Below are 16,773 nucleotides of genomic sequence, written 5' to 3'. Positions count from 1 at the left end.
CAGGTTCCTGAAGCGCAGCATTCCTGCCAATGTTGTAAACTCACTAAAAGTGTATGATAAATTATATGTGAACATACATGTACTTTCATATAAGCTTAACATGTTAATCGAGATGAATATTAATGTTTAGTCTGATTTTTTAATGAGGTCACAGATCATATTAGTAAGAAATTGATATCACTTCTATAAAAGTAGGAACTGCTTTTTAGAAACGTTTGTGTGCTACAACAGACAACAGAGATGAAGACAAGAGTTTTGCTCTCATAGCAGAGTTTGACGAGCAGATCAATTAGATGAGGTCTTGGGTTAGTTTGGGTTATAATGGAATTTTAAAAAAGGCTTTAACTGGTGAGTTGCAGCTTCCAGTAAGAACTGATGCTTGCAACGGTGTTAGTCAAGGCTGTCTTTGGGGACTGGAATGGAATCAGTCCACGTGAAAGAGGACATTTTCGGAGGAAAGCTGATAACTTTCATCATCTCTCTGTTAGTATCTCCGAGAGGCTGGAGCACGCACTGGAGAAGGCAGCTCCTCTGCTGCGAGAGATTTTTGTGGATTTTGCACCTTTCCTTTCTCGGACACTTCTGGGTAGTCACGGACAGGAACTGCTTATAGAAGGAACAAGTAGGTGCCTTTCCTTTATTCTGTTTTTATTTCTTTACATTACAAAGCTATATGCTTGCATGAGAAATGTCTGCATCTTCTTAAATATTTTCACCATTGGTGAGGCCCTTAGGCGTCTGTGACTTTTGAAGACTTTATCACAAATCTGTTATTTTTTTTTTATTTTTTATATTTTGTTATTGAAAAAAAAATTTCCGCCTCCTCCCCGCCTCCCATTTTCCTCCCCCTCCTCCCACTCCTCTCCCCCTCCCCCCACTCCTCTCCCCCTCCATCTCCAGTCTGAAGAGCAGTCAGGGTTCCCTGCCCTGTGGAAAGTCCAAAGTCCTCCCCACTCCATCCTGGTTTAGGAAGGTGAACATCCAAACTGGCTAGGCTCCCACAAAGCCAGAACATGAAGTAGGATCAAAACCCCGTGCCATTGTCCTTGGCTTCTCAGCATCCCTCATTGTCCGCCGTATTCAGAGAGTCCGGTTTTATCCCATGCTTTTTCAGTCACAGTCCAGCTGGCCTTGGTGAGCTCCCAATAGATCAGCTCCACTGTCTCAGTGGGTGGGTGCACCCCTCGTGGTCCTGACTTCTTTGCTCATCTTCTCCCTCCTTCTGCTCCTCATTGGGACATTGGGAGCTCAGTCCGGTGCTCCAGTGTGGATCTCTGTCTCTATCTCCATCCATCACCTGATGAAGGTTCTATGGTGATATGCAAGATGTTCGTCAGTGTGGCTATAGGATAGGGTCATTTCAGGTTCCCTATTCTCAGCTGCCCCAGGAACTAACTGGGGACATCGTTGGCAAGAGACTTGGACCTAGAGGGGCTCCCTGGTGCCCAGGGCAAGTCTGTTATATTTTAATATTTTAGTTTTGCTTTTTTTTTTTAGTTTTTTTAACCAGCAATTTGGATGAAGTATAAAAGTATTAAGCCAAAGCAGTAGTGTTTGTTTTCTAGTTATAGAGGTTGAACTCGGGAATCTTGTACATGCTATGCAAGTGTTTTATTATTGAGTTTCAATTTTTGATCATTAGTACAATTTCTAGTACAATCAAATTAACCATGGGGTAGAGAATTATGAGAGCAGTGTATCAGGGTTTTACTTGAATTTAAGATCTATAGAAGCTGGGAATGGTAGTGCACACCTTTAATCCCAGTACTTGGGAGGCAGATGCAGGAAGATCTCTGAATTCAGTGAGTTCAAGGACAGCAGGGCTGTTATACAGAGAAACTGTGTCTCAAACTCCCCCCCCCCCCATCCATAGTAACAGCCATATCTTGCCACAGATGAGTAATGTGGATTGCATTATTATTTTACAAGTAACAGTGCTATTGTAAATTTCCCTGCTCATATCATACTTAGGTGACTAGGTCTACTTTAGTAGGGTGCTTTGTAGTTGTCTCGCTAAGTAGCATGTAAAGGAAGATTGCTGAGGAGACTAATTCCTATGCTACTTGTAGAATGGATCAAGGATAGCAGTTTTTTCCTTCCTTCCTTCCTTCCTTCCTCCCTCCCTCCCTCCCTCCCTCCCTCCCTCCTTCCCTCCCTCCCTCTCTCCTTCCCTCCCTCCCTCCCTCCCTCCCTCCCTCCTCTCCCTCCCTCTTTCCCTCCTCTCCCTCACATCCTCCCTCCTTCCTTTCCTTGTCTCATTCCTTCCCTCCTTTCCTCCCTCTCTCCCTTCTTCCTTCTTTCCTTCTTTTTGGCTTGAGGCATTATGTAGGAAATTTATTGAAATATTAGAGAAGATGACTCACTTAGATGAAGGAAGATTCACCCCGAGTTTCCTCAGGCGATAGGAATCAATTCAACAGAAAACACCTTTTTAAACAACTGACTCTATTTAAGAACCTAAGCTTTGTAGTGGTGAGACTACCAGTAGAACTGGGAAACTATCTCAAAACAACTAATTTAATAGGTTAACTGAAAAATATCAGCTGCTGTCCCCGAACTAGAGATTGTACAAGTCAAGCTTGAGAACTTTTATGACAATCAGAATTAATATTTTTGTTTGAATATGATTGTGTTATAATTATTGAGTTTCGTTTGTTTTCGGGCAAGATTGATAGTGTAAGGCAAGTACTTATAATTTATTAAAGCCCAAGTATCTTGGTAAGAAATCCCCATTTCTTCTTTAGTGTCCTAAATATTAATTTACATTTAATGATGCATGATTTCATTTCCAGAGTTCAACAGTAGTAATGAATTCATTTGAAAAGAAATTGTAATTTAGAAATACTTCATTTAAGTTTTATGCATCAATAAGTTATTTAATAATAGACTACTTGATGTTATTCTAAAGGATACATATTTATTAAAATAATATAATTTGAAAATAATTGATTTAAAAAATGCTTGGAAATCTGAATTGCAAGACTTTTCAAAGCCTAATTTTTGTTTCCTATATCCAATAATTATTTTTAAAGTAGTATGCCCACCTATGAACTTTCATCTTTATTCATGGTTTTGTTTTGGTGTTTGTAGCATGAATGTCCTTTAAGCAGGCAGTTAGTGTGAGCAGTCCAGTACCAGGTCTATGGTGTCTCCCTCTCTACTCCTCCACTCTACTACTCTTACTACTCTGCAAAGCCACATTAATTGTTCAAGTAAACATGAGCTTTCACTATCATTATTTTTCTCAACAATCAATTCTTCAGTGTATGTTTTCTTTGTTATCTTTATATTGAATATGAAGATCATATGTGCTATGCCATTCTGAAATAAGACTGAAAACAAATGCATATACATGTAAGTTTCTGTATAAGTATTGAAATACCTGTATGTATGGTAGATCAAAGAACATTGTATAAACCTTTCTAATTTTGGATGCCTGAAGTCTTTCTATCGCTATTGTTCATTATACATGTGAACAGATGTGAAAATGTCCAGACTAGAATCCAGAGATGGTAATTCTGGTTCCTGTGGAGGTAATTAATTAATTAACGAATCCAATGAGGATTAACTACCTAACTGTGAAGGGTTCAGAATTGATGCACTATGCGATATTAGTTCTTTTGTTAATTTTCCTTTATTTTTGAGATCATAATTACATCACTTTTTCCTTCTCCTTCCTACCTCCAAACCTTCCCATATGACCCTCATTACTTTCTTTCAAATTTATAGCCTCTTTTTTCATTAATTGTTGTATATTTCTAAATATAACCTGCTTAGCCTATATGATATTTTTATTTATATTTTCAGGACTAATCAATTGGTCTTGTGTAACCAATTGGTTTGCTCTTCCCTGGAGACTTTTTCTCCCACTCTCAGCAAGAGGACTTGGTTTTGAAACTGGGCGTGTATCTGGGTTACATTTTGAGAAGTAACCAGGTTTCAGACAATAGTCACCCAGGCCAGACAAGAGAGATTGTAGCTCTGTCCTTTCTCTCCTGCTTGGCAGCGTTGGAGTGAGGTGTTTTAAAACCATCTTAGCATTGCAAACTCCTGCGTTATTTAATGACCTGCTTGCCTAGTGCACGCAGCTCTTAGCTGACTTATGTACACTGCCAGCATCACTCCTGTCATTTCTAGACCTGGGAAAAATGGTTCTCACTTCTTAAACAGAAAATGAAAGGTATTTGTAAAGCTTCAAAATGCCAACCTGCGCCACTGTTCAGCTGAGGGATTATTATTTAAAAAGAAGGAAAACTACAGAGCATAAAGATAAGAGGTGGAGACTCTGTTCTCTACATGTAGAAGAGCTTTAATGGAGTAAAAAAAGGTACTATTTTAGGGCTTTTAAATGTCACAAGGAGTTAGTGAATACAGAATTATCAGTTATAAGTTTTTGATCATTATAATCTTATTGGGTTATCCAATCCTCATAATTATTGGAATTACCTTCTAAATATAATAGCTATAGCAAATTCTTTGAACTGCTCTTTGATTATATTGGGGATTTAAACTAAATGACTCTTTAGATGGTCATTAATGATATAAAAGTTCCTTCCTAAGGACATTTTTAGTTAATCTAAAACAAAACATAGAAAGGAAAATGTAAATAATTAGTTTATAGGAAATGAGGAATACATAGCAGACAATGGCTTGCATTTCTGTTAAGGTTTAGTGTGAGGTCGGAGGTCAAGGTACTAATAAGAGTGTTTGGGATGTCTGCTGCCATGAAACAAAATGGAAACTTGATTGATAGCTGGAGGGTTGAAGGGAGAGAGTGTGGTGGAGAAAGCAAAGGTCAGGAGTCATTTCCCTTCTCTGCATGTGTAATGATCAGCTTTCCCAAACAAAATGTAGATGATCACGGTCAGCATGGCGTATGCTGCATTTCCATGGGTATTGTGAAACGTTACAGTAGAAGAAGTCATAGTAAATGTTTGGGTATTTTGAAAGTTAAAGTCATTTACAGTTTTGGTAGTTTTGGTACCTGTTTTAAAGTAGCTACAGAGTACAGGTATAGTTCTTAGCACTTTAACATTTTTGCTTAAATCGAATCTGGACAAAAATAACATAAAAAGTTGATCTCTGCCTTTTTTTTTTTAAACTTTGTGTTTTTTGAATAACCTTCTCTTTTAAATAGGTCTGGTTTGCATGAAGTCCAGTAGTTCAGTTGTGGAGCTGGTTATGCTGCTGTGTTCTCAGGTGGGTACAAACAAGATTAAATGTCAAAGTAAAAGTCCTTCTTCACGTACATTTGTTTGACAGTGAAGTCATTCCTGCCTTATCAGGTTTTTGTGGCAAAGTTTTGTATGCTGTGTGAAAATAAGTTTAATTTCTGTCTTAAAATGATTTCTTATATATGGTGTAGATGATTTTGAAGCATGAGCTGAGAGAGAATTTAGATAAACGAAAAAGAGGTAGTTTTTAGAATTATACTAAAATGCTTGAATCAGTTGATCTTGACGTGACTGTCTTTACTCTGTGTTCTAGAAATAGCTTTATTTATGTACTTTGTGGGGTGCCAGTCTGATTCCCCTGGGATCCATGGGTTTGCCTCCCTTTTGTGCAGGGGTTATAAAATGAGTAATAAATAATTTTGAATCCTTGTCATTGCTAATTATTTTTGACATACACAGTAGACTTGGGAAAATATCATTGAAGATGTAGCAACCATCATCGTAAAGATGTACAAAACGAATTCCTCACAGCAAGATTGATTCCAGTGTATAGAAACCTTGTGTTTAGCTTTAATAATTTTTAAATTAAAAAATGATAAATCCTTTGATGTTTTGTTTTCTGGTTTTCAAATAAACAGATGAATGTTTGTTTTTATTGAGTTCTTTTGTAGTCTTTTTAAAGTGGGATCTTGCTGGTAGTAAATTCCTCTACTTAAAACTTTAAAATAGCCTTTTTTAATAGGAAGGGTATTGCTTTAGAGGTCAAGGGTTTTGACCCATTTCAACACCTTTGACCTGCATTTACAGCTCTCATGGTTTACTTGCCTAAAGAATAAGGATAATACAAAATTAATGTTTTTTTGTATCGATTTATTCATTTTAGTGCCTATGTTGCCAAATTTATTTAGACTGTGCTGATGGACATTTCATGAATACAAATTAAAGAATCATAGAAGGTGTGAAAAATCAATACTCTTTGTTATCAATAAAGTGGAATAAGAATAATTACTTGTAGAGATTATAGCTAATGGAATTTTATAATGACCTTGTAAAGAGCAGTTACATTTCTTAAGAGGCCTGTTAGTCTTAGATTTTGTGAGTATTCTGTTTTTATAGTTTAACCATTTTCTTTAGAATGCTCTTTCTCAAAAGCTTACTTGGTAAAGTGTGTCATTAGGCCATCTGATTTTAATGATTGATTGTTTATTTCTTGGATGGAAGCCACGGCATACAGTTTTATACCTGCTCGAAGGTACCTCTTCTTTAGTTCTCCCAGATTCATCCTAAGACTGTGGTTCTGTTGTGTACAGCGATATAGTTGGTTCATATGTAAATTTCGATAACGAAGTTTCACCTTTTCAGCTTAGGATTGAATTTGGTTTGGTATATAAAAGCTACTTCAAATGTAGCACATTATGTATTTGGATGTCAGACGCTGCAAAGATAAAGAATGACACTTGATAACACCTATTTGTCATGGATGTCACAGTATTGCTTAATGCTTATCTGATCAAATGGCATATGGAAATCACTCAGAAGAGTAAGTTTTGAAAATCAGAAATTTTTAAGGCTTATGTTTGAATAACACACATTGTTGGGTATTTGAAGTTCTCAGCACTTTTTTTTATGAGTTCTTCAAAGGTCCCATGACATCTCTACAAGATGTAACACAGTGTGAAAAATGATGTGAAAAATGAAGCTAGAATTAGCTCCAGATGTATACAGATTGTTCCAGGGTGATAATTACATTTTTCACTTTGAATTTTCCTAATTCAAAGAGGTCAACTTGGTAATCACAAAAGTGATTTATTTTGTTAAGAAGTGAACTGTCTTTTTCTACATGAAAGCTGAAGAGATATGAAATTAAATTTTGAAAGGACATTTTGCAGATACTGGGTGGGGATGTCTTGAGTTTGATTGATAATTTTTTTTTAGTGTGAGATAGGGTGGGAAGTAAAATGCTACCATCTTGCTAAATTTTTAATTAATTTTTTAAGAGGAGATGGAGAGCATTGAGTGCCAAAGATCAAAAGATCAGGTCAAAAACTCCTTTTTCATCACATAAATAATGGGATATGCTTATGAGCTTAACATCTGCAAATTTGATTTAGAACTTTACAAATTAGTTGGTGTTAATTTCATGGCAGTCTGCTATATTCTGATTATTTTTCTTGAGCTCATTCACAACTTATTTTCTTTCTGAAATTTTAAAGACCAGGGTACTTAACCATACTTTATTACAAAATATAATTATAGTCTCAGTTTAAGTAGTAAGAGCTGATCATATGTGACTTGCTGTCAGTAGACAAAATGGATCACTATATAGTCTTTAAAGCTCTGACCAACATGACATTTTTACTCTTTCCTTGTTACTAGTTGATTAAGCATCATTCTATAGTTTATCCTATTTAAAACATTTAGACTATTTTAGTAGGCTTAAATAACTCTTTTAATATCCAATATTTTGCTTTTGAGTAAAGTTAGTTAAATTAATTCAACACTTGAATACCATATAAAATAAGTTATAGGTAAGCTCTAAACACTGATTTTTTTAATTAATTTTTTTTTAGTGCTCAGGAATAAATCTTGGTCAGACTTTACACATATTAGCAAGGGTTCTGCCACTGAGCCACATCCTCAGATCAAATCGCTTTACTGAAAATATAACTGTATTCAGTCTTTAGAGAAGTACATATTTCTAGACAGACACAAAAAGTTGAAAAGTTTTCAGCTATATTTCAAACTCAGTTTGTCTGAAAAAATGTAATGTAGTAATGGCCTCTTGTGTTGTGTTTGTGGATAAGCCAGTTAAGAATGAGTTTAAAGAAAATATTAAATAAGTATTTGAAGTAATATTACTTCAGTGCTGTATAAAGTGCTTGTATCTTGCTCATTTGACATTAATATCATTTTTGAAAGAACTGACATTGCATTCAAGGCCACTTTATAAAAGTGTTGTGCTGCTCATCCTAATTCAGTCTGACATGCATTCCAATAACACTACCTCCCTTCTCGGGCTTAAAGCTGAATTTATGGCTGTGCATTGTGAAGTGCATCATTTAAAAATGGTTTCAACCCAAAACATCTAATAAATAAATAATGTGTATGGCTACTCAGTAGTAGACTTTCTCGACTAGAAATCATTCCATCGGATACTCAACAGTCCACTATCGGAGAGGGCTGTCAGATAAATCTTGTGGTAGTGGCATTCATGTCCTGTAAATCACATATTATTGTCTGAGCCTTCTGCCAGGTCATCTATTCTTTTCCCATTGATCAGAAATGCATACAGTATATAGAAAAACTAGCAGCATCACATGGTCCGGCTTGGCATCCTGTCTGAGTTATTAATTAGCAGAAAAAGTTTACTTAAATGTTCAGCCTGATTAAAAAATATTTAAATCGACATTATGCATAGTTTGGAAATCTTTTCTTCATATGGAAGTAATGATAATTTTTTTTTGTTTTTTGTTTTTGTTTTTCACTTGAGGTTTGTGTCTTAGAATTGCCACTTAACAACGGCTAATAGTCACATAGCAATCAGCATCATTATAGTTTTTAAAATGTCATTTTATGTTCATTTTTTGGTTTTACTATTAGTAGAATGTTACTTTTCTTTCTGTAGTTTTCTTTTTGTCTAGTAAGTTCTGCTTCTCTAGTTTGAATTGATCTCTGTGGAATCTATGATACTAATGTTCTTGCCCTTGCCCTTGTAGTGCACAAACATTCCCTTTCATGATCATGATGGGTATCTTAAGAGCAGGCAAGTCACACAAACTAGTAAATAACAGAACAGCGTGCCCATTGTTTTGTGATTTAGTTTTTCGAGAGGTGGGGCTTGAATGTCCTTTACTGTCATCTTGAAGTTCTTAAAGTTGCCCAAATGTGCCATCATTTTTCTGTCTTGGCACATGATTTTTCCTTCTTTACTAGCTCCTCTTATAAATGATAACTTTGTTCTTCTTATTTTGAGATGGTCACTCTAAATAGCTCAGGCTCTCCTGGTGGTACTTTCTATCTTAACACAAGCGAACTTCAGATTTGTCAACCTTCTGTCTCAATCTCTTGATAGTTCGGCGTATCAGTATGCAATTTGAAGCCTGGTTTATGCCGTGCCAAGGATTGTTTAGTGTATGTTTAGGGCTTTCATGCAAATGCTTTACAGATTGAGCTATGTGTCCAGCTTCAAGTCAACTACCTGACACCACAAAATGAATTTTTATTGTAATCATAATTTGATTCTGCTCAGGTGTTAGTATGAAGTCTAGAAGATAGGATCAGAACAGCATATATTAATAGGAAATTATATATATTACATAATTATATATTATAAATATTCACATATTATATAATCATAGAATATACAATATATTACATAATTACACAATAATATTCATATATTGTTTTTATTCAGTTATGCATTTAACTTAGGTGTATATTTATTTATGAAGGCCTTAAAGGCCTAAAGACAATAATCTGTGATATTTTGCAGAAAAATTTCATTAAATGTTTGTTAAATAAGTAAGGGATATTACCAAAAACTTTTTTTTTTAAAATTTGGTTTCTTGAAAACAGGGGATGTGGATTGAGGTAGGGTCTTCCTGTATATCTTAGTCCAACCTGAATCTTGTTATCCTCCTGCCTCAGCCTCAAATTCTGGAGTTGCTAGCACATTGTCCCAATAGTGTAGTGACATAACCAATGACTACTTTGATTGTACAGGACCCGATTTTCTTCCCAGTCACAAACTTAGTATGTGTTTATTATGTTATAATGCCCTTTAAATGTGTTTGCTTTTTCTGTAAATTAAGATAAAAATGGCTCCAAATTACATTAGCTTTTACTCATTGTCAATTTTTGGCGTGGCTGCCTCCAATATTTGGTATGCAAATTAAGTGCAAAGGTTGAAGTTAAACTGATAAATCTACAAGCTGTTTTAGTACTTATACTATATTACAGTTTTTGTCCCTTTTTTCCTGTCGTACGTATTATGATAACAACCAGATCACATTTACTAGCTAGTGGCTGAATAGATTAGTATGCATGCCTATTTAGGTGAGTTGTCCTCATTTATATTAATTCTTGTGTTTTGCAGTCATTGGAAAGTTTTTCTCTAACAAGCAGAGTCCATCTTAGAAATTATCTTATTCTAATTCTACTGTAATCTGAAAGACTAATTTGAATTCTGAATTCTTGCTCTACTTTGAAGGAAGGACATGATACACTTTGAGTACATATTAACTGATGAACTAAGGTCTTAGTGAGAAGGAGGTGATGACTTTCTTTCCCTTTTATATTTTTGTTTTTTGATCTCTGGTCTCACTGTGTTAGCCCAATCTGGTCTAGAGCTAGCAATCTTGCCTTAGTTTCAAAGTGTTGGAATTACAGGCCCCTGACTCTATGCTAGCTCCTAATGACCTCTTTTGTGGAATTTTTTTGCAGACCCCCTCCCTGCCTCTCTCCCTCCCTTTCTCCTTCCCTCCCTCCCTGCTTCCTTCTTTCCTTCCTTCCTCTCTTATTTTTTCGTCTCTGTCTCTGTCTCTGTCTCTCTCTCTTGCTCTGACTACTAATCTTATTTCTAAGCCACTTCGTTGGTCTAAGCCTAACATTCATTTCATGCATCACACCTGTAGAGAATGTGAGAAATAGTGAATCTCAGGTTCTTGAAAAATGACACGCTTATATAAATCAATTACTATATTGGTGTGTGGCTGGATTTTTATATTTAAGTGGAAAAAAATAAGTATTTTTCTTCTCCTTGCTCAAAGCTGTTTGCATAGCAGCAGATTTAGAAGATGTACTAAATGTTGAAATATTCTTTCACATTCTGTAAATATTCAGTTTCCTTTGTAACCAACTTTTTTTTACAAGGTAAATAGTACTTTGGGGGGGGAATTTATTTCTTTAAGAGTGGTTTATATCTACCATAGTTCAACCAGAATTAATATAGTTTTATATTTCTACGTTTTTGTTATCTTATTCCTTCCCTTTTTGCTGTTTTTCTACATCTTATGTAGAATATACTTTTAGAAAATTAGTGGATATATAAATGGGCTGTTTCTGAGGTTTTGTTATTGTCAGTACCTATGATCTTTTGATGGCTTGTGAAATGAGAATGAATAGCATAGTTTGTGCCATTAATAAAATTAATAAAAATTTTCCAGTGTCATCACCCAGCTCTGCCATAAAGCAACTGTGGGAACTTGTAAGTGGAATATGCAGTAAGTGAAAGAATAGATATTCTCTTTGAAGCATCCAGAGCTAATTTAAATTTCGTGCAGTGTAAACAGTTGACCTTATAAGATGGCAGAGAAGACCTTTCCAGTGTAGATAGGAAGTTGCTACAAAGTAGTTGAGTTGATCATAAAAATCTTAGAATTTCTAGCAATTAAAAAAGAGACATAATCTTGTTAACTATTTCATGCTTAATAACCAGCTAATGTTTTGTATTGTTCCAGAACTTTATAAAAAAAACTTCATTTGAAGGTGGGAACATATATCTTCATATAACAGCTAGCACATACAAAAATCAAAGTAAATCAAGTGTAAAGTAACATTTTGCAAGAACAAAATGTGTCTAAAAATGTTTAAATCAAATGATAGGTCAGTGAGCATACACTGAACAGTGCTCTTTATTAATGTTTTGATGTAGACTCTCCTTTGATATTAATTACAATGCTTTTTACAGCCAAAGAAAACATAATTTCATTTTCCATACTGGGCTTAATTTGAAATACAGGCATCCCGTTGATTCACCAGCACACTAGGTTTTAGAAAACATAACTTTGAAAGGTACATTTTGTGGAATGGGCAGTACACCCTGTGGCTTGGCCGTCTAGTCAGAAGGATGAGACCATGCTGACTATGTAACGACATCTTTGAACATTATTCTCAAGGGTGGCAAATGCAAAACAAAGTAATATCAACTGGCACTTAATTCTGCAAGTTCCCTGCTGATTGGGGTATTCAGTGAAATGGAACTCTTCCTGACAGGAAGTCAGCTTGTGAGGATGGAGACATTTGGAAATAAAGTGTGTTTTAATTTGACTCCCTGCTGTTTTACAACTCCTCTTTTAAATTTTGGATTAAGAAGAGAGGAAAAGGGAGGAACACAAATGGGAATAGCCAGAGTATGGCATTTCTCCTTGAATTTCATGTGACCTGGAGTGTCTCTGTTTCTTAGTTGCTACTGGTTGTTGCTCACCTTCCAATTCCAGCTTTAAATGAGTCTACTCGTGGTGTTAAGGAAAGTTAGCTTAACACTAGTTTTAAATCTCCTTGGTGTGATGTCAAATCCTTTGATGACTTTTTAAAGGCTCAGCTATATTCAACTATAACATTTTCTTTTAATAAAAGTATACTTATGGTACAGTAATGGATTTCAGTCAGAGCAGTTAGTTAAATTTGGCCTTACCAGCTTTTTATGATCCAAGTCACATTGCTTCTCTTTAAAGCGTTTGACTGCTTGACTTCGGTGGCTGTTGAGATAAGATTGTTATGTAGTATATTATATTACCTTCAAGACAGGTACTACAGGTATGCATTCTACCTGTTGTATCTTTATGGTGCCTACATTTTAGTTATACCACTATTTTATGACATGAAAGTTTAGAAGTTGCAAACAATGCTTACTAAATATGAAGCCTGAACATTGACTTAGTCTTTAATGAAGCCATAATCAGAGACCTAAAACTAGTTATTTGCTTTTTTGGTAGCAAAAAATCCTCAATTTTATGCAGGGACAGTATTGAGATTATCGTTGTCTCCATTTTGAGTTATGCAAGATAAAAAGGCAAATCACTTTGACCATTTTTTGAAAGAAAAGATTGAGGGTAGAAAATGCCACAGTGACTGATTTTGACTATTTATAAACATTTTTTTATCGTATTGATGACTAGCAAATTTTCTAACCTTGAATGAATCAATTTTTTTATATTCTAAAGACTTTATTTTTTATTTAGTGTTATGAATATACTAAGATCTTGTTTGTTAATATTAATAAAAATATACAGAACTGCTCATGGAACAAAGTAGCCACAATTTAAAGTTATTAGTGCTGACTTGTGTTTCCAGCACACAAAGCCTTTTTTTTTTTTCTTCTCCATATGCCACAAGAAGGTGCAGGAGCTCAGGACAGATGGCTGCGAGCCACCGTGTGGAAGCCGGGAATCGAACTCTGGTCCTCTGCTGATTGGGCCGTGAACAGTGCCCTTAACTGCTGAGCCATCTTTCTGGACAGTTCCTTCTCCTTTTATTAGTATTTTCAGTCTCTCTTTTTTTCCTTTGGGAATTTAATTTTTGTCTTATATCTTTACTTCACAAAGTAAAATAACACTATTTCTTCTTCTCTGAGATTATTTTATTTTATTTTTTTTTTGGTTTTTCGAGACAGGGTTTCTCTGTGGTTTTGGAGCCTGTCCTGGAACTAGCTCTTGTAGACCAGGCTGGTCTCGAACTCACAGAGATCCGCCTGTCTCTACCTCCCGAGTGCTGGGATTACAGGCGTGCGCCACCACGGCCCGGCTCTGAGATTATTTTAATTTTTATAATTATATGTCCTGTCTAACCTGTTCCATCTTGAAACATAAAATATTAATTCTCTAAGAATTTTTCATAGCTCAGCAATTTTTGCCTTCCTTTCCATGTAGATAACATTTATGGGTCACATTGGCTTTTTCCATAGACGCCATGGTGATTCCATCACTTCTTCTTCTTATTATAATGATATCTCTCCTTAGGAAAGTCTGTACGGCATGCCAAGTGTGTAAACATTGATGTGTGTTAAGAATGTGATGTTTGCATGTTTCCTTTGTAAACATTAGTCTTTCTCATTTATATCACATTTATTTTAACTTAATTCATGCTTCATTTTTTTTCCCAAAACTTAAAAAAACTTTCTGAATATGTCATTATCTTCACAAGTTTGTATAGCCTGATGATCTGCAACTTGAATTTTGTTGGAGAAAGTTCTCTTAAAAATCAGATTCTGCCACTCACCGCGGCCCCCAGTTAGAACCCAGTTCACAAGCTTCTGGCAAGGGGCTGGAGGTTTGAGAATACACACGCAGAGACAGACCGACGTACAGACCTTCCAACACTGGTACCAAAAAAAATCCCTTCTTTAACAGCACCATGGAGGCTTAAATACCCTGCAGTCAATGGCCAACAGGTGAAAATCCCAGCTTCTGATCCTCTAGGCAAAGCAAAGCACAGCTTTTAGTAACTTCAATTAGAAGGCTTTAGACAGGGAAAAGCTGCTGAAGGCCAGGACTCAATTGGTCCCAACAAGATTCTGGCTTCAAAAGTTATGCTAAATACACAAGGTGATATAGTTGTTCATTACTTGATCTTACCATTTAAACTAAACAGATTTATTCAAACAAAACATTCCACATTTAAATACATACAATTTCTGTTAAGCATGACTTGAGCATCATGTTGAGACACAAGAAGCTTCAGATGTAAGAGCATCAGATTTTCAGGTTACTTATATTGCTATTTAAGTTATGTTGTAGGTGGCTTACATCATGGTGTCTATTCAAAGCATGTATTTGGAATTCAGTGCCGTACTGGTCTCAGCTGACATATTATTAAGAGTATTGATATTTGAAGATTACTGAATCATTCTGTATTGAAAGTCTTGCTTCTTTTCACAACAGAAGTCATTAAATGTGTACTTGGCTCAACATCTATGAGAAATTATTACTTGTATCTTTCTTCTATAGTATATGTTTAAGTATCGGAGACTAGAGTTTTATGGGTCCGTGTAGTATGATGTTCAGATAATTTTAGTTCTGAAGCCATATCATTCCACAACATAAACATAAATCTTACTTGCTTATGATTAATGCCAACCAAATGTATGCATTTTTCCAATTATTGTTTATTTGAAGTTAAACTTGAGCAGTGAATTAAAATCTCATTTTATATTAACCTTGATTTTTTTTTGATGAATTGCATAGTATACGTTTATGGTGGATGGTGTGCAGCATAGAAGACTCCAAATGGTTAAACAGCAGGAAACTTTTCTGCTTTTAGTTAAAAGCTGCTGTTTTCTACACAGCCTTATTTACCACATGTTTAATTCTTAATGTTGTGTGCTGTGGGACTGTGCATGCAGAAGGCAGCATAAAGAGCTCTGCTTCTAAGCCTATGGCTGTTACTTCTACACAATAATAATGGCACTATTTTATTAGGTTACTTGTAATTAACGTCAGCACTAGACATCCATATAAATCATTGGTAATCTGTTTTCCTTAGATTTTTTATTTTTTTAAAACTGAGTTAATGTACTTGTTTCTGTTGTTTTTTACATATGGATAGAGGTTGTAATTGCTTTTTGGAATTAGTCTGTCACAAAAGAACATACATGTGCTTTGAAGAAATGATTGAGGCAAGCTAATGAATTTTATATAACATTTTATAAAGATTTGTTACTGGAATAAATATTCAGAAGTAACATTGTTTTGTTGTGAAACTTAATAAATAGACATTTTATTCTCCCAAGTCAAAAAGCATCTAGACTTTTGAGCAGTTAAAGTGACAACAGTTATTAATTAGAAAATATTTATATTTTTTATATTAAAAAATTCTGGCAAGGCAAAGACATCCAAATATATCAACTCCTGTTTATCAACTTATAGAAAGTCTTTTAATTTTAAACATTCAAACCTTCATATGTTTTAGTTTTTGCATATATTTGAGGAAATCTTTTTAGTTATTGACTGAGACTTTATATTATTTTATATTCATACTTTTTATGATTATTAGTTTGTAATGTAATAAAATTAGAGAAACAGATACCTTTTATCAAAATTAAGTCTAAAGAAGCATTTCTATATGTATATGTCAGGCTGATTTCAAGGTAATAATGCATATTAATCCAAACCAAATTTGAATTTAGAAAACATAATTGTGTATGGAACATGCTTGTAAATCTGTAGGAGAGGCTTTATAAAGGCACGGGTTAATTTAATTCACTTCTATGATATTAAGGTCTTTCTTTGATCATTGTGAAATGAGTGTTAAATGTTCTGAGGGTGGAGATGGGAACCATGAAGAATAATGGACAGGCCATGAAACTAATGTTTTAAAAAATAACTTGATTGGTAAATGCTTTTTATTACATTGAGTACATTAGATGGCTTAAAAATGTTTAAAAAATAATTAGCCATTTTATAAGTTGTAATGGATGTCTTTCATGCTCTCCCTCCAGCAGTCTGTAATGAACCCGCCTTGTAATTTCAGTGCAGGCTTTGAGATTCCCTGAAGACTTGACTTCAGACCTCAAAGGGCAGGAATTGCCATATGTCTGGAGAAGCAGAGTTGCCAAGCGGGCTGACCATGTACTAATAGGACACATTTTTATAGCTCCTGAGTGTGCATCCCTGATAGTCTTAATTATTATCATCTGTTGGGAGCTTGTAGCTAGAAAAGGTTAGAACAACTTCTGCTATCTATGGAAACCATGCTTTCTGTATTGAACACTATTTTTCACAATATTAACAAAATTGAATTGAATTAGGAAATTATTAGAAAGCATTATTGATTGCAGAATATTTTTTGACATTTGAAAATAGTAATGTTTTATGTGCTTGTG

General features: G+C 34.9%; 1 protein-coding gene across 5 annotated transcripts in view; it reads left to right on the top strand.

Moving 5' to 3' along the window:
- Positions 1–16,773, top strand: part of Lrba (LPS responsive beige-like anchor protein) — a 478,937-nt gene that overhangs the window by 125,778 nt on the left and 336,386 nt on the right. For all 5 annotated transcript variants that reach the window (XM_041659437.1, XM_041659438.1, XM_041659435.1 and 2 more), the window contains exons 33-34: positions 489–622; positions 5,138–5,199. In XM_041659437.1, coding sequence (XP_041515371.1) covers positions 489–622; positions 5,138–5,199 — 196 coding nt within the window. The remainder of the gene's footprint in view (positions 1–488; positions 623–5,137; positions 5,200–16,773) is intronic.

This window comes from Microtus oregoni, unplaced genomic scaffold, assembly GCF_018167655.1.
Source record: "Microtus oregoni isolate MIOR12 unplaced genomic scaffold, Mior012 000010F_ref0000083, whole genome shotgun sequence".
Classification (NCBI taxonomy): domain Eukaryota; kingdom Metazoa; phylum Chordata; class Mammalia; order Rodentia; family Cricetidae; genus Microtus; species Microtus oregoni.
The sequence above is the reverse complement of the archived record's forward strand: the minus strand, read 5'-3'. Positions and strand labels throughout refer to the sequence as shown.